Here is a 17,196-nt window from a genome sequence, read left to right on the forward strand (position 1 = left end):
TCTTTTAAGCAAAGTTTTTTTAAAAAACTTTTTTTATGTTTATTTATTTTTGGCTGCTTTGGGTCTTCATTGCTGTGCACGCGGGCTTTCTCTAGTTGCGGAGAGCGGGGCTACCCCTCGCTGCGCTATGCGGGCCTCTCACTGCGGTGGCCTCTCCCGCTGTGGAGCATGGGCTCCAGGCATGCAGGCTCCAGCAACTGTGGCACGCGGGCTCAGTAGTTGTGGCTTGCAGGCTCTAGAGTGCAGGCTCAATAGTTGCAGCACATGGGCTCAGTCGCTCCACGGCATGTGGAATCCCCCTGGACCAGGGATCGAACCCGTGTCCCTTGCATTGGCAGGTGGATTCTCAACCACTGCGCCACGAGGGTAGTCCCTTAAGCAAACTCTTAAAACTGTATTTCAAAGTACAGATTTATAATTTTACTAGTTGCCTATGCTGGTTATCTTAGGTTAATTCTAAGATTTAGCATTACAAACAATGTTGCATACACATTTTTTTTTAATGTATCATGCAGGTATATCCAAAGAGTGAATTATTAGCAATGGAATTGCACAGTTTGCTTAAGCTTATTTTCAGCTGAAGTGTATGTAGTTTCAGGATATGAACAGCTCATTGGAAGTTGCTAGTAAACACAGGGTCGTGTGTGTTTCCACAGCCTCTTTTGTCAGGAGACCTTTGACAAAAGGAAAAGATGACCTTGAAAGAAAGGTCTTTGTCTTTATCCTTTGTAGATCCTCCTTTGGCCATCTACAATTCACTAATAATTAGCAGTCATTCATAACCGTCTTCTGAAACTGAAGACAGCTTTTCTAGAGACTAAAATTGTCATCACCATAATTCACTCAAAATCTAATCTATTATTCTAGGAAACTAATATATTTTTACAATTCCATTATTATCTTAAGATAGAACAATAATGCTGATATTGCCACTAAAAATAGCCGGCTTGGCAACTGTTCAGACAAACGTCACAAAAGAGTTTGCCCTTTGCTTGCTGCTGATCCATTTAGCAATCTCTGCTTATTTCCCCAAAAGATTTGAGACATCTATGCTGCAAGGACAAGTGCTTCAAGACACACCACCATCAGCAGACTAAAGGACAAAAGGCAGCCGGTAAAAAGGAGGGTGAGGGGAACTTATTTTTCTAAGAAATTAGCTTAAGAAAGGCCCAGAACTTAGTTCTGAGCTTCTTAGTGAACTAGGTAGAGAGAGAAAGAGGCTGAGTTATAGAGCTTGCCATTTTCTAGCACAGAGGTTCTCAGTTTTATGAGATAGAACAATTCTTCTTTTTATTAATTAAAAAAATTTTTTTAATTAATTTATTTAATTAATTTATTTTTGGCTGCATTGGGTTTTCGTTGCTGCGTGCAGGCTTTCTCTAGTTGGGGCTACCCTTCGCTGTGTTGGCCTGGCTTCTCATTGTTGTGGCTTCTCTTATTATGGAGCACGGGCTCTAGGTGCGCTGGCTCAGTACTTGTGGCTCATGGGCTCTAGAGCGCAGCTCAGTAGTTGTGGCGCACGGGCTTAGTTGCTCCGAGGCATGTGGGATCTTCCTGGACCAAGGCTCGTACCCATGTCCCTTGCATTGGCAGGCGGATTCTTAACCACCGTGCCACCAGGGAAGCTCGCTTTTTTTTATAACAAATGCCTTCTTATTATCCTGAAATGAGGTTTATGGATAATATACCATATAATACAGCATACCATTTAAAATGAATATAAAGTCATAACTCTAGTATATCAGAGAAATTAAAGGTAAGTACTGTATAGTAAAAATAATGCATATTTTAACACGTATATGTCCAGGCATGACTATGCTGGAAGGCAAACAAAGTTACCACATGCTTTATCTATAGGAAGAATCACTTTGAATGCAACAGCTACAAATGCAGCTTAGTTCAGGTGTGTTGGCTACTCAGCTACCACCAGCCTAATTGATGATGATGATATAATTTTCCTGACTGGTGAAGAATTCTTTTTAAATCCTGAAAAAGAGCATAGTCTCCCCCCAATTTACTTGGATTTTAAATTCTTAGGAAATTAAGTTATATTGAAATTGAACAAAAATTTCTTTGTATTTACATGTAAAGTGGATTTTTTTCTAGGCTCATAAGCAGCCTTTTTATTTTTTTCCTTCTTACATGGAAGTCTGATGAGATATGAAAAATGGTGCAGAATGTGGAACAATTTTCACTGTGCAGGACTGCCCTGTGCATTGCAGGCTGCAGAGCATCTATGGTCTCTGCCAACACTACGTGCCGGAAGTTCTTCCCTCCCACCATTGGGACAACCACTTTAGAAATCCGTGTGGCATTATTTGTTAAAATCTGCATTTCTCATAACCCAGTCATCTACTCCTAGTTATATACATATCAGAAATGAGTACATATGTGCATCAAAAATTGTGTTCAAGAATGTCTGCAGCAACATTATTCCTAATGGCTCCAAATGGAAACAACTCACATCCCCTCAACAGAGGAATGGATAAATAGTGCCATAGTCACACAAAGGAATAACATGCAACATTGAAAATGAACAAATTGCTACTGCAGAAACCACGGAGAAATCTCACAACGTTTAGTGACAGAGCCACACACAGAAGAATACATACTGTATGATTCCAAAAGTTCAAACACAGGTAAAACTAATTTATAGTATTTGTTGGAATAATGCCTGGTGGGGGAATGAAGTGCGTCTCTGTGGTACTGATGGAGTTCTATTTCTTGATCTGGATGGGGTTTACATGGGTGTGTTTGCTTTGTGATACTTCATTATCAGCAGAGGAGAGAGTATGAAAACAATGCTACAGGATGAGATTGGTTAAGTGTAAAAGGAAGGGGGAAAAAATGACTGTAATGAAAAAAAAAAGTCAACTCCCTCCCCAAACCTCCTGCCCTCCATTTCCTATGAGGGGAGCCTAGGAAAAATCAAACCCGAGAAACAAATTCCAGCTCACACTCAAACCCTCAAACAGACCCAGAGATTCAGAAGTCCATCACTTGGGGCAAAAGGTTTTCCCAGATTTTGTCCAAGGTGATTACAAAAGCAACCAAGTCTCTTCTCTGCTCAGGGTAAGAGGGTAAGGAAAAAACAAAGTTTAAAAACATTAAGTTACTTCCCAATCTCTTCCCGGGATCACCCGGGCCACCTGGGACCCGACCCGATCCACCTAAGGGGGCGGGGCCGAGGCCCTACTCTGACTCCCTGGCAACGGAGCAAGCCGTTGTCGCGTCCTAGCAACACGTTCCTCCCTCCCCTTGACTGGCCTGCCCTCCCTTGGTCCCCCTACCTAGCTCACCGCTCCGGCATACACTCTCACTTGGTGGTCCCGAGGGCTTGGATTTGCACTTTCTGATTCAAGCGCCAGACAGCTCTTTGAGTTCCTGTAGTGGGAGCCTTTCCGGGAGAGCCAGAGTGGGGGAGGGACGGCGAGAAAAAAAAGTTTAAGAAAGAAAGTAAAATCAAGATTTGGTCATTTTTATTTTTAAGACACATCCAAATTTCCCAGGAGAGTGGGAAAATCACGTTTGTGTAAACTCCATATAAAGAAGGAAGAAAAGAGACACTCTGAAGACCCAGCCGACTGGGGACTGGAGATTTTGGACACCATCGTCCCTTCCCTGCAGGACCTAGGCAGGCACATGATGCACACGCTGCCCTCGCTGAGCAAGGAGGGTAAGCGACATGGGGCAGGGGGCCCTGGGAATGAACCTTTACCTGCTTGGGGGTCAAGGCGGAGACCTTCTTCCCTATCCCTTGTCTCTGGCAGGCCTTGAGTGGCCGTGTGGCCTTGGCAGCCTCACGCTGGACGTCCAAATACACTTTCTTTATTGACTTCTTTAATGAGAGAAAGGGGCCAGCTGAGGGTTTTTATAAATTTATTTATTTTACTTTTGGCTGCCTTGGGTCTTCGTTGCTGACAGCGGGCTTTCTTTAGTTGTGGTGAGTGGGGCTACTCTTCCTTGCCGTGCATGGGCTTCTCATTGCAGTGGCTTCTTTTCTTGCGGAGCACAGGCTCTAGGTGCACGGGCTTCAGTAGTTGTGGCTGGCGGGCTCTAGAGCGCAGGCTCAGTAGTTGTGGTGCACGGGCTTAGTTACTCTGTGGCATGTGGGATCTTCTGGGACCAGGGCTCAAACCGGTGTCCCCTGCATTGGCAGGCAGATTCTTAACCACTGCACCACCAGGGAAGCCCCAGCTGAGGGTCTTTGATTAAACAAGATAATGTATACACAGGACTTAGCTCACGGACTAGCACAGAGTAAGTGCTCAATAAACGTTAGCTAAAACAACCACCCCAAAGGGCTCCTTCTCAGAATTCATGCAAAGACAAGGCTACTTTTGTTGCCAGTGGTATCTTGGGGTTGTGTTAAGAAAGTGAGATAAAAGAAAAAAACAAAAAAAACTGGGTGTTTGGAAGAAGACCCGACATCTTCTCATAGAAAACTTACTAGGCTTGGTTAAAAACATAGTTTCTTAAAAAAGTGACCCTAAAGTGACACTGAGATCTGTCTGCAAGCAACAGGAGCCCTTGGGAAGAAAGGTGCTCCAGAAATGCAAGCTATTATTGCTATTAAGTCATTGTAACTTAGGGATGATGCCTAGGCTTTAACCAAACGATCTTAGGAGACAAAATAAATAGGAGTACATGCCTCTTCTTTCTCTTTCCCCTTCATCACTCCTATTTTTCCTGTTAATTCTAAAAGAAGTGTTTAAAATAATGGCTTTATGGATTTTTAAATATTTTCCATATTTGTAAATTTATATATAATTTCTTCAGTTCAAGTATTTTGAGAACTTACTATGTGCTGGGCACTAGAGGACTGATGTTGAGCAAAACCTTGGAATTTACAATCTAATGGGGAAGATACACATTAACCAAGTAGTCACAGAAATAAATATAAATTTACATTTAGTCAGTGCTACTAAGGAGGTGCATGGTACAATGAGAACTTTAAATGAGGGTGAGGATGGAGGTGTGTGTCAAGATTTGCTGAAGAAGGGAAGATTTGAGCTGAGATGTGAAGAATGAGTTGGAATTGTTATGAAACCAACTTGGGTCTATTTGCCCAATGTGCAGCAAAGTCAATCTACTGACACCAGGTTGTGGTGAAGGAAAGTATAGCCTTTATTGCAGGGCCAAGCAAGGAGAATGGGAAGCTCATGCTCAAAAGAACCGAATTCCTCGTTGGCTTTCAGGGAAGGGTTTTTAAAGACAGTGTGAGGGAGAGGGTTGCAGGGTGCATGCTCAGCTCGTGTATGATTCTATGCTTCATTGATGTTGAGGTAACAGGGTGATGTTTCGGGAATATCAGTCACCAACCTTCTAATTCCAACCTGTCTGGGATCTACATGCTTGTGGTCTGCATGCAGTTAACTTCCTCCACCTGGTGGGGCTTTTAGTATCTGCAAAACAACTCAAGGATATGGCTCAGGACATTATCTTTAGCCCTTGAAGAGGAACTGAAAGTTCTTGACTTTGCTTTGTGGCTAAACTCTTTTTTTTTTTAAATTTATTTTTGACTGCATTGGGTCTTCGTTGCAGTGCGCGGACTTCTCATTGTTGTGGCTTCTCTTGTTGAGGAGCACGGGCTCTAGGCACACGGGCTTCAGTAGCTGTGGCTCGTGGGCTCTAGAGCACAGGCTCAGTAGTTGTGGCACACGGACTTAGTTGCTCCGTGGCATGTGGGATCTTCCTGGACCAGGGCTCGAACCATGCCCCCTGTATTGGCAGGCGGATTCTTAACCACTGCGCCACCAGGGAAGCCCTATGGCTAAACTCTTATTATTTTGTCTTGCTTGACTGTTTTCCTTCATTTTTGCATTTTCTCACTTCTCTGATTAAATTTGCTCTTTGGAACTCGGGGAAGGCCTAGGAGGCTAAAGCTTTCCTACAAGCAATAGGCAGGGGACACAGAGGGTGGGGGCTTTGTCGCTGGGAAGGCCCCACAGCGTCCTGCTAGGTTTCAGAATTTAGTAGGTGAAATGGATCAGTTGAATAGGGAGTGGAGGGGAGGGGAGAGTGTTCTTGGCAGAGAGAATAGCAAGAGCAAAAGCTCTGGAGGGAGGGAGCATGGTGTGATTGAGGAGCTGAAAGAAGGTCAACATGCTCTGTAGCGCTATAGCTGCACTAGGGAATGTGTTCGTAAAGGAGGCTGGAGGGAAGTGGAGGGGTCAGGTTAGGCATGGCCTCATAAGTCATGTTAAGGATGTTGGCTTTTATGTTCAGCCTGAGGGAAAGCTGTTAAGTGTTTTGAGTGGAGCTAAAGGAGGAGCTGAATGACATGGTCAAATTTGCATTTTGAGAAGACTGGTCTGGTGGCAATGTGGAGAATGAATTGGAGGGTAAAGAATGCCTATAACAGTAACCTAAGTGGGAATGAGTCATCTGAATTCACTCTTGGTTTGAATTGGTAACAGTAAAAATGGAGAGAAGTGGGCAGACTGAAAGGCTATTTGGAGAAAAACTACAAATTATAGTGATGGCCTGGATATAGAGGTGACAGAGAAGGGGAGTTTCAGGGATGCCTTCTGAGTCCCCAGCTTATGTAACTGAGTAAATGATGGGACCATTTGTTGAGATTGAAACCCTGGGAAAAGGACAACATTTAAGGGAAGGAAAAATCCAAGTTAAAGTGTCTTTGTGAGATATCCAAGAAGGCATTTGGGTACACAGGTCTGCAACCTCAAAAGACCAGAGGGTGTCTGGGCTTCTAAGTAAACATTTGGGGTCATCTGCATATTGGTGGTCGTTAAAGCCCTGGGCATAGATGTGACTGCTTAGGCAGAAAGTATAGAGTGAAAAGGGAAGGCGGCTTGGGGTTGTGTCTTGAGAAACTCCAACATTTAACATCTCCTGGGTTGAGGAAGGTAAGCTTGCAAAGGAGACTGAGAAGAAATACCTAGAGAGGTAAGAAGAAAACCCAGGAGAGAGTAGTGTCTCACAAAAGCCAAAAGGACAGGGGCTTAAAGGAGGAGGGAGTGGTCAGAGAGGTGAACAATTAAACAAGTCCGTTGAATTTATTGACAAGGAGACCATTGGTGATTTCAGCAAGACCTTTATTGATTGAATGACAGAAGCAAAAGTCAAATGACTATTTACTTAACTTTCACAAATGACCCACTGTAAAGGAGATGAAGATAAACTCCCAGTATCAGCAAAACACACAAATTAATTTTTCATCATTGTGTGTGTTAAGGCCTGCTGCTTTCATATGTTTCACCAAAGTTTAATATTAGGTAGTTATAGTACTTAGAGGGTACCATCATCATTTTACAGATGTGAACTGGTTGAAACTATTGAAGACTACATAGCCAGCAATCCATGAAGGCAGGAAGGCTGTAGGTCTTCAGACACACAGCACACTGGTGTTTCCACTGTACTGTGCTCTGGGAATACGTTTCCTTGTCCAAATCACTCTGTAATAATTTGCTGTGTTTGTATATCAGTATTTTAATTTTAGAAGATGTTTTATAAAGTCAGGGGGCTTGTCTTTTCATATTAATATCTATTTCAAGTATATATTATTCTATAATTTACATAATGGGCACTTGGCCCTTTTTTTATAATGACTATATATAAGGTACAGTATTCCTGCTTGGAATACACTTGGCACTGTCTTTCAAAATATGGTTTTGAATGCACAAAATGTTTAGAATTTGAAGTCAGATGAAGGTTGAATTGAATATAGAAGGTATGTTCAGGGATTATTTCTTGTGATTCTTGGTATTTCAGTATTTGATTAAAATAAATAATAACCTCAGCTTTCCTAAAAAGCATATTCTTTAATTTACTTTTTAGACTGGATTAAAATTATTTTTCTTTTGAGATTTAGTGATACCTTTTCTGACACTTTGGGATATAGAAAACATCAAAGTTAGAAATCACAGTCTGTAAGATTTCCAAATCTATTCCATTTGAATTGCAGGAGTCTAAAACTTTCTAAAGGAAATCTTGTACATGTTTTCCTTTTCCTTCAGTGAAAACTATCAGATTTCAGTTTAGAATAATAACTCTGCTCTTATATGACTTTGCCTATTAGATTTTATAGAGTAAAAGGACACAGGGGACTTGAATGTATCATTCAAATGAGGAAAGACAGTCTTCAAATTTCTAATTAAGCTCAGTCAAGTCTTTCCACTAGGGTTTGGTTGCAAGCTATCTAGTTTCTCCTGGCCCTAATTAAATCATTTCCTTTGGTTAGATTGTTTTCCTGAAATTTGAGCTTCATATCATGAGTCTAGGTGAAAGGCTTCACAGTTTTGCTTTGAAAAGTCTCCATGTACGTCTGGATATTGGGATTCTGTATCATTAGTGAATTAATAATATTTTTAGTCATGATGAAAATTTGAACTCAGAAAACAGTTGGGACTGTTTGAAATCCCTTCTTAGTTCTTAGCAGCCAGCAGTAGAATCCTTTTGTCTGCGGGGGAGAGGAGCAGTGGGAAATGCAGTAGGATGGGATGGAATAGAAGAAATACCTGATTATCGTAAACTGTATATCCGTGGTTTGGAGTGAAGGGCAGAATCTTGGCATTTGGCTCACTGTAGCATGCAGCCCTAGTTTTCTTGGTGACTGAGTAAGTTTCCATCACCCAACTTGTTCCTAGATGCTCATAAGAGTCACTGCTACTTCTTGTTGCCTAACCTGCTCTTTCTCTGGCATATTAAAAATATTTATAACCCTGATATACTGGATTAAAAGACTGCAATTTTCTGCTGTAGGTAGTGGTTTGTACCATTAGGGAAAACAGTTATACCAATAAATCCAGCAGTTTCTAAAATGGGGAAAGAATTGGTTTTTGTCCCCAACTGCATCTATGACCTGAGGTGGCAACCTGGTAAATGCCACTGTTCTTGATCCTTTACTTTGAGAATTAAAACATAACACTCTTTTCATTTGTCAAGAGTTCATCAATGAAACGTATCTGTAATAAACTCCTGACTAGATTTGGAATGGAAATGTCAATACAGACATAGTTTTCTATATTTATGAATATTAGTTATAACGAGAGTATACCTTCATATCATACATTAACACTTGAGTTATTGGCAACTACTTATTTTTCTACCACAGTTTTTTGGGAACACAGCTCAGAACAAGAAAAGAAGCCTAGAAGGCCTCCCTTTGACCATTCAAAAGCAGAAAGTGCAAAGTACTAGTAGCAGAAAGAAGCAACAGCTGGAGGCCAACAGTGACAAATGAGAGTGAAAAGCAGAGTCAAGAATTTAGCCAAAATAGAAGTACAGAAACAGTTAGTGTAAGACAACAGCCTTTCATGCCTTAGTGGCCCCTGGCCGTCTTCCTGTGTTATAGAATGGTGCAAGAATGAATGTTCATGTTAATCAGATACTAGAGTAGACCCTTAGAGGTTTGTTGAATGGGTCATTAATAAAAGGCTATATTATACTTGGTTAACTCTATTTATAGAATAAAGGGAAAGGAGTGACAGATTTCCCTTTATTCTAGGAAGATTTTCTTCAGAAATTTCTTCTTCTTCCCCTCCCCCTCCTCCCTTCCTCCCTTTCCCCCATCCTCTTCCTCCGCCTCCTTCACATTTTGGGAACTTAAAGGGGTAGCTTTACTTACCAGGAAAATTAACTTTGGAGAATGACCTTATTTTCTGTTAATTCTAAATTAACTAGAAATTACTGTTATTGTATTCTGCATTTACATTTTTTATTTTATTTATTTATTTTTTTGCGGTACGCGGGCCTCTCACTGTTGTGGCCTCTCCCGTTGCGGAGCACAGGCTCCGGACGCGCAGGCTCAGCGGCCATGGCTCATGGGCCCAGCCGCTCCGCGGCATGTGGGATCTTCCCGGACCGGGGCACGAACCCGTGTCCCCTGCATCGGCAGGCGGACTCTCAACCACTGCGCCAACAGGGAAGCCCCCTATATTTTAATTTATTAGCACTAAGATACTATTACAGGGGTGCTCTCATAAATTATTTTTTGTTTCCTTTGAATTTCAGAAGTCTCTACCATTTGGGGGAATGTGTCAGAATTTGTGGAACGGCAGCTATCCCTACACAAGGTAGGATTTATACTTTAATTTTAATGTAGGAGGTCAAAGAACCTTTCCTCCTTTGTCTCATGTAGTTTTGCTGGGAGAAGGATAGCAGACTTTAGAGCCACTCAGTTTAACTTGCAGTTTGGGGTTTTTTTTTTTTTTTTTTTTTTTTTTGCGGTACGCGGGCCTCTCACTGTTGTGGCCTCTCCCATTGCGGAGCACAGGCTCCGGACGCGCAGGCTCAGCGGCCATGGCTCACGGGCCCAGCCGCTCCGCAGCATGTGGGATCTTCCCAGACCGGGGCACGAACCCGTGTCCCCTGCATCGGCAGGCAGACTCTCAACCACTGCGCCACCAGGGAAACCCCAGTTTGGGGATTTTATGATGCTCACACTTAGGACTTGTGGGTAGTAGATTTAACAAACATGGATTTCACCCTTAGGTAATGAATTTGAAAGTTCTGCTCCCTTGGTGATAGGAAGTGTATCGCTGGTCAGCCCGGGTGCATGTAGACGAAGTAGGTGAATTCTGTTCATCTGTGATCTGATAGTTCCTGGCGTGGCTATAGAAGGATATGATGCTTTTTGTTTTGCCTCTTTGCAGGGGATGGATTTTAATTGAAATATAAGAAGGCAGTCAGGAACTGAACTCAACTTGCCAAAAGTGAGAAACTTTGCCCAGGGCTGGGCTATTTCCTCCCATCAAGTCTTAAGTTTGGATACCAAAGAACTGATCGGAGATTTGGGGAGTTTGGAGGGAGCTGGAATGTTGTGAAAGTTTTATACCCTGCTCAGAGGTCCCAATATGACAGCTCTTGAGCTGAATTCATCCTTGAAACCTATTTTATTTGGTCTGATGATTTGAATTAGTCCTGAGCACTTAAAATTGGAAGAGTTTATACAAAGTTTTGTATTTATTTTCTCAAAAAATCAGCAGATTAACGATACCAGTTTTCCTTCCCTACATGTGACACTTGGCTGGAGATGACAAGGGGCTTTCCCCTTTAGATGAGACATGCACTCCTTAGCCATCACATTCTCTGGCTTGATACCTTCACTCTGTTGCATTCTTTCTTTGCTCCTGTAGGCATTTGAGTTTGTAACCCTTGATGTATGATATTTCCAGGGAGACAGAGACCCAGTGTGAGAGCCAGGAGTGTTTGCTTCTACCCTTAGCCAAGATCACCACACTGCAGCATGTGTCTTGGATGTTTTGTGTTGTCTGATTTTAAGTGAGGGACATAAAACCTAAAAGAATGAGAAAGCAGAGATTCTCATGACCCCTTGAATCCCCCTCTGATGGCAAGGAATTAAAATTTAAAATGTCACACAATTTAGGACAAGAGTAATCTTAGATATAGATTAAAAGCAGCTATGGCATCCATACAAGTTTTCTTAGTCCTCATAGCCTTTGAATGATATGGAGATGAAGGATCAGAAACGCATCGTGGATTGATACATTTTATACTTATTTGAAAACTTAGAGTCATAAAATACTAAAGCTGTAAGGAATCATAAAGATCATTGAATTTTAAGGCTCACGCCTTAAAATTTTCTTCATGTTTTTTGGGATAACAATGCTAAGGATTATTTTTCTTTACATTTACAGTGAATTCTCTTTGTTGTTTTTTTTCCCCTTCTTTGTCTGCTCAGGGAGTTCAGATTCCAGGACTTGGAACTTTCACTTTCACGAGACAAAAACTGGAGGTGGGAAACAACAAGTTTATTCTAATTCAGAGGCCCATATTTATCATGGTGGAGAAGTTAGTACAGACCCATGGACTCAAACAAAACAAAGTATATACTCCTGGTAAATATATTTCATTTTTAAGACTTTCCCAGAAGGTGACCAGCCCGGGGATAAAAATGAAAGGGCAAAGCTTGCCCAGTTGCTGCTTTATTGGTTTCTGATTTGAGGCGCTCTCTTTTCACGTGGTACATTTGGCAGAGCGAGCGGCCAAGGTAGGAAATTATATACAGTCTTCCTGCGGGCCATTTTAAACCTCAGTAGCTTAAAACCTGATGTGACATCAAGGCAGATTTATATAAAAGCGACATCACCAAGTCATACAGATTTTTATTCATATTTCAGATCCTAAGAAATTAAAAGTGGTTATAAAGAAGAGAAAGTTAGTTAGGGTCACAGGTTGGAAGAATCGCAGTTAATATCAGCTAGGAAAAGATTACTGTGTTTCTATTGTATATAATCTAAATTATTAAAATTTAAAAGTTATTAGAAGCTTAATAATTCCGTAAAGACTTAATACCGTATATACCTCTCACACCCTAAAATCTTCCTTCTTTCTTCCCTTCCTTGTTCCCTCCCTCCTTCCCTCCTTCCCTTCCCTCCTTCCTTCCTTCCTCCCTCCCTCCCTTCCCTCCTTCCTTCCTTCCTTCCTTCCACAAATATTTACTGAGGGCCAGCTATGTGTCAGGCTTGTTCCAGGTGCTAGAGACATAGTGGGAGACATGATGCCTGCCACAGGATGCTTGAATTCCAGCTTTAATGTGTGGCTTTGTGACACATGCCCTGGTTACTTAGAGGCCTTTGGGGGCTTCCTTCCTAATTTCTGGTTGTATTCCTTTTGATCTTCCTTATCATGCCCTTGTGCATCAGACTCATATATGGATGAAGAGAGATCGTCTATCCCCAATGCCAATAGGTGAAAAGACTGAAACTTTCCTTTATGTTAACAACCCTGAAGGTTAATTTTCAGAGTAACTTTCCACCAAAAAATGATATATTGGAAAAACAAACAAACACCAATAAACTATACTTAGAATTCATTATGCATATATTCTGTATGGTGAGTTTGACGGATTTTCCAGCCTATTTTTTAACCTAGAATTTTATGACAGAAGAAATATAATATCCTAATTCATCAAAAACCTACCAAATGAAGTGAAAATAAAGCCATTATTTTTTGCAAAAACATTTGTGCCTTAGAACAGGGCTTATTTTGCATCTTGGATTTTGTAGTGTGGTCCAAAAAAGTACTTTAGATTTATAATTAATTTTTTCAGGAGGTGGGGGAAATTTCAGAATTAAACATGTATGATTGAACTCATTCATAAGAACAAAGACAGTTTAGCTTTTTTTTTTTGGCCATGCTGCACGGCTTGTGGGATCTTAGTTCCCCGACCAGGGATAGAACCCGGGCCCTTGGCAGTGAAAGCACGTAGTCCTAACCACTGGACCGCCAGGGAATTCCCAACAGTTTAGCTTTGGGGTGACGATTCTTCATCATTAATTAGGTAACTAATCAAACATTGTACAGTGATTCTTAAAGATTATTAAGACATGGTCCTTGCTTTGAAGAGCTCAGAATGTAGCATGGTAGATAAATATATAAGAAAATGATGCAACATGATTAAGTCCTGTAAAAGCAACATTGATCAGAACTGGATCATTGAGCAGAACTGGATCAATGCCACGGGAGCCCAGAAGGGAGGATGCCTTACTCTGCTTGGGGAGATTTAGGAGGATGACATGCCAGGAGGTCTTAAAGGATGATAAGATTTTGCTGACAGTGGAAGGCATTTCAGGAACAGTATGAACAATTCAAGCAGAAGGGAAAGAGTGAAGCCTGTTAAGGGAATAACAGGTGCTTCTGTGTGGCCAGGGCATTTGACTGTGGAGGCAAGTAGAGGGAAGTAAGAGGTTTGTAAGTGTGAAATTGTGAGGAGCCTTATATGGTTTGATAAGGACTATGGAATTCATCCTCTAGGCACTTAGGAGCCACTGACATTTTTTTTTTTAATTTTTTTTTTTTTTGCTGTACGCAGACCTCTCACTGTTGTGGCCTCTCCCGTTGCGGAGCACAGGCTCTGGACGCGCAGGCTCAGCGGCCATGGCTCATGGGCCCAGCCGCTCCGCGGCATGTGGGATCTTCCCGGACCGGGGCACAAACCCATGTCCCCTGCATCGGCAGGCGGACTCTCAACCACTGCGCCAGCAGGGAAGCCCCGACATTTTTTGAGCAGGGGATTATCTGTACTGGTCCAGTTTTTAGTTTAGGAAGGTAGCTCTTTTAAGTAAAGTAGTTTGGTAAAATATGTGAAAGCCTGAATGAAGGCAGTGGCAATCAGGAGGAAGATGAGGGAATCTACTCATGAGATATTTCAGATGTAGAACTGGTGGGATTTGGTTACCAGTGGACAGTGGTGGGTAGCAAGAGGAAGGAAGGTATTTAGGATGACTCAGATTTCTCAGAGAATAGATGGATACTCATGCCATTAACTGCCATAGGGAATGAAGGGGAAAGGCAGGCTGTGGTGGCAGATAAAGTTTGCTTTTGGACGTGTTGAATTTGAGATTCCTGTCAGGATGTTTTGTTTGTTTGTTTGTTTGTTGTGGTGGTATGTGGGCCTCTCACTGTTGTGGCCTCTCCCGTTGCGGAGCACAGGCTCCGAACGCGCAGGCTCATCGGCCATGGCTCACGGGCCCAGCCGCTCTGCGGCATGTGGGATCTTCCCGGACCAGGGCACGAACCCGTGTCCCCTGCATCGGCAGGCGGACTCTCAACCACTGCGCCACCAGGGAAGCCCTCCTGTCAGGATGTTTAGGTATAGATAATTTCAGAGGTCAGGAGAGGGCTGGAGACTAGAGGTCAGGATTAGGATAAATTTACCTAGGAGACAATATAAAGTAAGAAGAGGAGACCGACAAAGACAAAATCCTAAGATGGTGTTAAAACAAACACCATCTTATAAGAAGCAGAAGGGGAAGGAAGCCAGCAAAAGAGACCAAGGAGGAGGAAATTGGAGAGCCAAGAGTGGTGCCATAGATACAAGAGAAAAGCGAGGGTATAGCCCCCAGAAGTTACAGAGAAGCCATGAGAATGAGATTTGCAGCGTCTCTGCTGGCTTGTCCGTCGTGAGATGACAGCATCCTTATATAAATGGGCTGGAAGACAGATTGCAGATAGGCGTTGGGCAAATGGGAGGGGAGAATCTAGGGGGAGATGGTATAGAATCACCATTAAATTGAGCAGGAGGCTGTGGGCTGATATAGGGAAACTTGTGTACTGCAGAGCTGGTAATTCTCATCATCCAGCAGCAGTAGACATTGGAAAGGCTCTAAATTAATGTTTTGCCGAGTGAACGTTTACAATGTCCCTATCTTCTCTCTGTCCTGGTCCTCTATCAGTGGACCTTGTCTACTGTCTCTCTTTCAATTTATCATCTTTCCTATTTTCCCTCTTTTCTGACTTGTGGACTGTGCATAGCTCCTATATCTGTTCTAGTTGAATAGACTCTGTGCTTACTTTCATGCTAGATATAACCATATTCCCCTGCACTGCCATTTATGGGCTCATTAGAGAGGAAAAGCTGTCTGCAAGTCACTCAGACTGATACCCTCTGATAAGACCCACTTTTGTTTGAAAGGTGACTTCTAGTGGAGATAACTATCTTTTCAAAACACTTAATGTTTGTAGATATTTATAATCATTTTTAAATGTTATGATAACTGGAGAAGAGAGGCAAATATTGCTGCAGCGTGTCCTGAAAGGGGACTGAAAACTTCAGAAAACCCTCTGATGAAGAGGAACAGTTAGTTATAAATATGTCTCCAAGAGAAAATAAATATCTTGTCTGGAGTATTGCTTAGGAAGCTATTTGTTCTTATTTTGAGCAAAAAACATTCTACTTTTAGGGAAAATTGTATTGATTAATATCTATAAATAGGGTGCAACTAAAGGCTTCACATGGACAGTTCTATTTTTGAGTATTAACTGAGAATCAGATAATTATTTGTGAGTGTGTATATGTCCTTGTTGTAATTTCCACTTCTTTCCCCTCACCCCAACTGTCTTTTTCTCCTCTAGGTGATATCCCAGTTGTTCCACTTAATTTTGTCATGATATCCCTAGAGGGTCCATTTAACAGAGATACGGTGGAAAGATGTGTGAAGGAGACGTCGCTTTTTTTATCGCGATCCATTTCCACCAAACAAAACGTGGAGTTTACATTCAAAGGAATTGGGGTCCTTGTGATCAGAGGTGGCAATGTGAAGATGAGATTTTATAAGAACTTCCTTTTTACAATGGATGGAAGTGGGGCTTTGGCGAAAGCCCTAGCAAATGTAAATTAATATTTTCCTTCTCCTAACCCCTTTCCTGATTGTAGCTCTGAATCATCTGTAAATGGGTCATCTTTAAGAAAAACTAAGGTTGACATATTTTATTATTATATATATATATTTTTGCGGTACGCGGGCCTCTCACTGTTGTGGCCTCTCCCGTTGCGGAGCACAGGCTCCGGACGCGCAGGCTCAGCGGCCATGGCTCACGGACCCAGCCACTCTGCGGCATGTGGGATCTTCCCGGACCGGGGCACGAACCCGTGTCCCCTGCATCAGCAGGTGGACTCTCAACCACTGCGCCACCAGGGAAGCCTGACATATTTTAAATGGCAGTTACCCCAAGTCAAAGAAGTACTTGTTTATAGATGATTAACTCTCTGACAAAAAAGTTAGAGGGGCTAAGGAACTTTAAGTTTTAAGGCAATGCCACCTGAAAAATATAGTGATAGAAACTCTTATAATTCTGAACATTTTATAATACCTTATGGTTTAAAAAATTCTTCCACATATATTATTTCATTTGGGTCTCAAAACATTATAAAACCAGAAATGGGGACTCAGAGAGGTTATGTGGGAACCTGAAGTCTGGGTGCCCTGCCGTAGAACTGAAATTCAAGCCCAGACTTCCTAATTACTCTTTTTGTGCTGATTACACTATTTTATTTCAGTGAAAGTCTACAGAAAAATCGCATTCAAGTCATGGAAATGTATCTTTATCTTTTAATTTGCATTGTTGTAGAAGAAATTTCATAATTGACCCATCACTGTTAACCATTAAGTAGCTGGTGTGACCTTCATGCTAAGTTGGACATAGCAGACTTTAAGAAGGCAGTTAAACAGTCAATCAACAGGACTAACTGAATCTTAATGTACTGAGTTTGTATGAGCAAATTGGCTTATCATGAATGTTATATAATCCTGTGTCCCATAGAGCAAAAGCCAGACTTTTAAATGAAAAGGCTATGAAAGGAAATGTTATAAATATGGTTTAATTCTACCCTCTAATTTCTCCTGTCGTGGTGCTCTGGGATGGGTATTTAGGAGATGGAGTTGTGCATAATGAAGCTCTTGGTGTTTTCTCCACACTCTGGCTTCATAC

At 41.9% G+C, this 17,196-nt stretch overlaps 1 protein-coding gene across 3 annotated transcripts in view; it reads left to right on the forward strand.

Annotated features, from left to right (window-relative positions):
* The first annotated feature begins 1,290 nt into the window (after window positions 1-1,290).
* CCDC81 (coiled-coil domain containing 81) overlaps window positions 1,291-17,196 on the forward strand; it is a 39,782-nt gene continuing 23,876 nt past the window's right edge. For 2 of the 3 annotated variants that reach the window (XM_067750637.1, XM_067750638.1), the window contains exons 1-5: window positions 1,291-2,639; window positions 3,491-3,676; window positions 9,976-10,037; window positions 11,666-11,822; window positions 15,841-16,097. In XM_067750637.1, the coding sequence (XP_067606738.1) occupies window positions 3,643-3,676; window positions 9,976-10,037; window positions 11,666-11,822; window positions 15,841-16,097 (510 nt within the window). In that variant the 5' untranslated portion in view covers window positions 1,291-2,639; window positions 3,491-3,642. The remainder of the gene's footprint in view (window positions 2,640-3,490; window positions 3,677-9,975; window positions 10,038-11,665; window positions 11,823-15,840; window positions 16,098-17,196) is intronic. The other variant, XM_067750636.1, reaches the window with a different exon arrangement.

The sequence above is a fragment of the Pseudorca crassidens genome, chromosome 9 (assembly GCF_039906515.1).
Source record: "Pseudorca crassidens isolate mPseCra1 chromosome 9, mPseCra1.hap1, whole genome shotgun sequence".
Taxonomy (NCBI): Eukaryota; Metazoa; Chordata; class Mammalia; order Artiodactyla; family Delphinidae; genus Pseudorca; species Pseudorca crassidens.